Here is a 5001-nt window from a genome sequence, read left to right as displayed (position 1 = left end):
AACACAGTATGACCAGCCGGACAAAAGAGGTGATTAGACTGCTGTGTTCAGCGTTGGTGCAGCCTCACCTTGAGTACTGTGCGCAGTTCTGGGCCCCACCATTTAAGACGGACTTGAAGGTCCTTGCCCTCCAGAGGAGGGCCACAAAGCTGGTGAAAGGGCTGGAAGGAATGTCCTTCCATGACATGAGGAGCGCCTGAGGACTTCGGGCTTGTCTGGCTTGGAGAAAAAGAGGCTGAGGGGCGACCTCATTGCTCTCTAAAGCTTCTGGAGGAGTGGAACTGGACAGGGAGGTGCTGAGCTTTTCTCCCTGGTATCCAGTGATAGGACTCATGGGAGTGGCTCAAAGCTCTGCCGGGGGAGGTTCAGGCTGGACATTAGGAAACATTTCTTTACTGAGAGGGTGGTCAAACCCTGGAACAGGCTTCCTAGGGAGGTGGTCGATGCCCCAAGCCTGTCAGTGTTTAAGAGGCATTTGGACAATGCCCTTAACTTAAAAACATGCTCTAACTTTTGGTCAGTCCTGAAGTGATCAGGCAGTTGGACTAGATGACCATTGTAGGTCCCTTCCAACTGAAATAGTTCTGTTCTATTCTATTCTATTCTATTTTTTTTTCTTGTTAGACTAGTCATCTGAAAGCAGTAATCATTTGAAAGAATTTTAGGTTGTACAAAAAGTAATTCTCTGTATGTTCTCCTATGCCATTGAGAGGTTGTGACAAAAGTAAATTTAAGACACATTATTTCCTTTATTTTGTAATAAATTGTTAATTTTAAACTACACATTTATTTATTATTATTATTTTGGAATAAAACATCACTTCGGACATCTTTGGTTTTTGGAATCTATTCCTACACAGCCTATTTATAAAAAGCTTTTCATAACAGGAAAGTACGGATAGGTGAAAAATATGTTGATTAATTTTTGTCTGATAGAATTGTGATGAAGATCAGAAATTGTGACAAAGATCAGATTACCAAGAAAATAGCATTCTTAAACATGTTTGAAAGATTGAGCTTACTGCTGTAAGAATTAAAATTCTTAGGCTTTCTTTGAGAGCAAACATCAGCTACAGCAAAGAATTATCTGGTAGAAGCTGATGGCATTAAACTATTCAAAGTATTGCATATGCCCCTTAAGTGCACACCCAAACAGAACCAAAAAGTATAGCATAATACAGCAAATTAGAGCAGTATAGAAATGGAGAATTTTTTTTTTTAATTTGACATGGGTATATAGTTGCTTTTTTATGAGGCCAAGTTATAAAGAGCACTTTTGAAATTAATGCAATGAAATGTTTATTCAGTTTGGTAATAATAAGTGGGTCTTTCCATTTGCAGGGTATAATTACAGTAACATTTGAAGTTCCAGGAAATATAAAAGAAGAAAACTTAAATCTCTTTATTCAGGTAAGTAATACATCACTGTCAACTGAAAAATCATTGTGGCTTTTTTTAATAGAAAATTGTCCATGCCATTCTGTTCATGAAAACATTTTTCCTTTTCATAGAATCTTCTGTGGGAGAAGAATGTAAAAGATAAGACTGGACGCACCATGGACGTCATAAGACTGAAAGTTAGTCAGAAATGACCAAATTCTTTGTTTTGTGCTTTTGCTCTTTTACACCTAAAAAACTGCAGTGTGCTGTCAGTTACAGACCTATCAAAGGTGCTACTGGATCACTGTAGTAAAGCAGACAAAATGGAGAATAGCAATTTGTCGTTGTTCCGTGTAGAGACAGTTTGTTATCTGCTGGCTGGTGGAACAAGTCAAAAGGAGAGAGTTGACAGAGAAGCAAACATTGATCCTACTTGTTTTGAATTGAGAGGGAAGATGTGCAGTCCCAAACATCAGTGGCAGAGTAAATAATCAGGACATGGTTAAATCACTTCATTTTTCATTTCCATTGCTTTGAAAGGTTCCATCCATCTCACGTAAATGTCTCCTTATCTAGGGATGTAGCTATAGATTGCTATCCGTAATTATAATTGTTGGCATAACATGCAGAAGTTGAATTTGGCATAACATAGCAGTGCAGTGCTAGTTGTGGTCTACACTTAAAACTTTTTTACACTGTTGTCAGACTGTAGTTTTAAAGATGCAGCCCATAAGTATTCATCTTCATGGACACTTCATATGTTTTTTCAGTGCCTGGTTTTGAGAGCAGTATAGGTGACAATTTAGGATATATTTTCATTTTCCTTATACCAAACAGCCAAGTAAATAATTAAAAAATGAGAATCAAGTCTGTCATTTGGTAGGCTGTAAGAAATACAAGAAAATACGCTCTGGTTTGTTTTCTGAGAACACTTGCGCATCATGGATAGCGACATAATTATTTTCATTTCATTGGAAGAAGGGTTGTATTCTTGCTCTTTCAGCAACAAAACGAGAACATCCTTGTCTTCCTGACAAATAGAAGAAAATAGCCACTGATGCACCTTAAGCTGTCTGAAAACAGTACTGCTATGCACAAGAACATTTTTGTTGTGTTGAGCATTGGAGTCAAAGTAATTCTTTAGGAGATCTGAGACCTGTGATAAGCTGTGTGCTGGCCCTCAGTCACAGACAAATGCACCAAAGCAAATGAACGCCAGGTAATGATAGAACGGGTTCCAGAGTTTGTTGCTTTTATATTTATCTTGCCTGCGGTCATAATCCTTTTAGCAGTGGTAGTCATAGAATTCCAACTAACTTGTCCAATGCAGACCTTTTTTCATGAAATATTTTTAACACTTTTTTTTTTTCTTTAGGGAAGTATGAGATATGTTTTACAGAATGTGTTCCACTAGAATATTTTATAAAGTTTTACATGAAGGGATGACAACTCTTTTAATACAACTTTAGGTATGTGAGTTAATGAGCTCACTCTGACAGTAATCCCTTCTAATTCTCTTGCTAGTCATTTTACCTCACAAATGTTTGTTCTTTCTCCAGCATTCAAAGATTCTGTTTCAGAATAGTGAAAATGCTGAGCATGAGAGCTTAATCGGAATAATCGGAAATCAAACATTTTTGCTCATTTTACATCATCTTTGATAGGCAATCAATCTTTCATAGACACATACATCATACACCATACATATATTCAAAGTGGCATAGTAGCAGATGGCATTTTATTTTTGCTCAAACACGCTAGATACTGACGAAATGAGGAACAGAAGGCAGAGTATGGCAAAGTCTAATTATTAGTCTTTAAAAAATAAGGAGATCTGAGAATGGATGTTACAAGTAGAAGTGGTCATACGACATGGTTATTTTGACTAACTGGTGCCTGGTTGCCAGGAATATTTTTCCCTGCTTGGCTCAGTTTCAAACGTTTTTTCCCCTCTTACATATTTCATTTTTAAAGGTTTGTTTATATATCCTAACCGTTATTTTTCTGATAAGGGACTGGTATCTATTCAAGGCAAATCTCATCAGGTGATAGTCCAAGGTGTGCATGAGCTCTATGATCTGGAAGAGACTGCAGTAGCCTGGAAAGAAGATGAAAAGAGAACAAATAGACTGGTCCTAATAGGTAAGAGGAAATTACCTATCTCCTCGTTTGGCTTTAAGAAGCTTTTCTTTCAGCGTGCAGTCCTGTGACTTGTCCAGTGAAAAGCAAGCAGCCTAAGCTGGCCAGGATAATAGCAGTGAGTATGTTCAGCGTAACCTTCTGTCAAAGGTTTATCCATCAAGACCTCCAGCAGTTTTATATCCCAGCTGAGAAGAACCTACACGATCCTATTTAGTGAAATAAAATAAAATAAAATAAAATACTAAGTGTTAATAAATTATGTTGCCATATTTAATATTATTTTTAAAATCCATAATTATAAGTATGGTGATGGGAATGGTTTGAATGTTTGATCAAATATTCCGTAACTGTAAGGAAGGAGATTATAGCCATTAAAATGTAAAAAATCTAGGTTTTTTTCTGAAAAGCTTGTAATGCTGAGGTTGTACATTTCTTATTTCCTGCGTGTTACTCTCTGCTTTGCAGTGTTTTTATTACCAAAAACCTCTGTTTTTCCTCCTTTCCCTTACTTGTGCAGCTTTAAGTCTGTTGTTGCTAGTAAAATCTAAAGTTATCTTACTACCTGCAGCTTAATTTTAATACTGCTCTGTTTTCACTCATTGGTATAATAAACATTTTCTTTGCTGCGAAGACTTGCAGGTTGCTACGTGCATGCATTTTTGTAATACACTGTAAAATACAATTAGCTAATTTATTTCTCTTTACAGGCAGGAACTTGGATAAGGAGACCATCAAAGAAGTATTCATAGCCACTGTGAGAGAGAAACAAGGAAACAGTTGACATCAAACTACAAAAAACGTGAAATGTCTGCTTAACCCTGCAAGCTTTTTATGGCAGAAAAGACTGAATGACATGCAGTATAGTAGTTTCTTTTTCCTCTTGCTGTTTACACAGCAGTTAAACCCTGAAGTCCTCCTAAGAATCCCAGCTGGCCTACTGTTTAAAGATTAGCTCTTATGGTCTAGAATCGAACACAAAGAATTCCACCATTTTGGATTTGGCCTAAGTTATGTCAGTAACATCATTTACCTGTGCAGAAATGCAGACAGGCAAAAGACTTGTTTATGCTATACAGAAGTATTACAGTAGGAATACGGTGAACGTATTTGAAGCCTAGTGCTTTCTCCAGCTAACTCTCTTTTACTACTGGAAATGAAGTAATGGTGATTATTGCCAGTGATGTAATCACAGTGAAAAGTATTCAGTGTTTACTATTAAACTGTCTTCCATCTCTTTCCACTTGTTTTGTGATTTTTGAATGCATACATCCATCCCAGGTACTGCTAAACCTGTTGTATAAATGAAACTAAAAATACATAGATAGCAGAGGCTCAAGACCACATGGAATATGTACTATCTGCATAATAGCTATGAATGCAGCGTTCAGTCATGTAGCCGAAGTGTTGGAAGATGTAGCTGGCCTCACGGATCTTCTATGCCATGACCCTGCTAGTTCAGGATTTGGGGGACCGGGACAG

At 37.2% G+C, this 5001-nt stretch overlaps 1 protein-coding gene across 1 annotated transcript in view; it reads left to right on the top strand.

The window, feature by feature from the left end:
• Positions 1–4762, top strand: part of LOC103899469 (COBW domain-containing protein 1) — a 28944-nt gene extending 24182 nt beyond the window's left edge. The window contains exons 11-14 of the mRNA XM_019472242.1: positions 1342–1410; positions 1512–1577; positions 3393–3522; positions 4230–4762. Coding sequence (XP_019327787.1) covers positions 1342–1410; positions 1512–1577; positions 3393–3522; positions 4230–4303 — 339 coding nt within the window. The 3' untranslated portion in view covers positions 4304–4762. The remainder of the gene's footprint in view (positions 1–1341; positions 1411–1511; positions 1578–3392; positions 3523–4229) is intronic.
• The last annotated feature ends 239 nt before the right edge of the window (positions 4763–5001 follow it).

Source organism: Aptenodytes forsteri, unplaced genomic scaffold (assembly GCF_000699145.1).
Source record: "Aptenodytes forsteri isolate BGI_AS27 unplaced genomic scaffold, ASM69914v1 Scaffold99, whole genome shotgun sequence".
Classification (NCBI taxonomy): domain Eukaryota; kingdom Metazoa; phylum Chordata; class Aves; order Sphenisciformes; family Spheniscidae; genus Aptenodytes; species Aptenodytes forsteri.
Note: the sequence above shows the minus strand (reverse complement) of the source record. Positions and strands in the feature narration are given on the sequence as shown.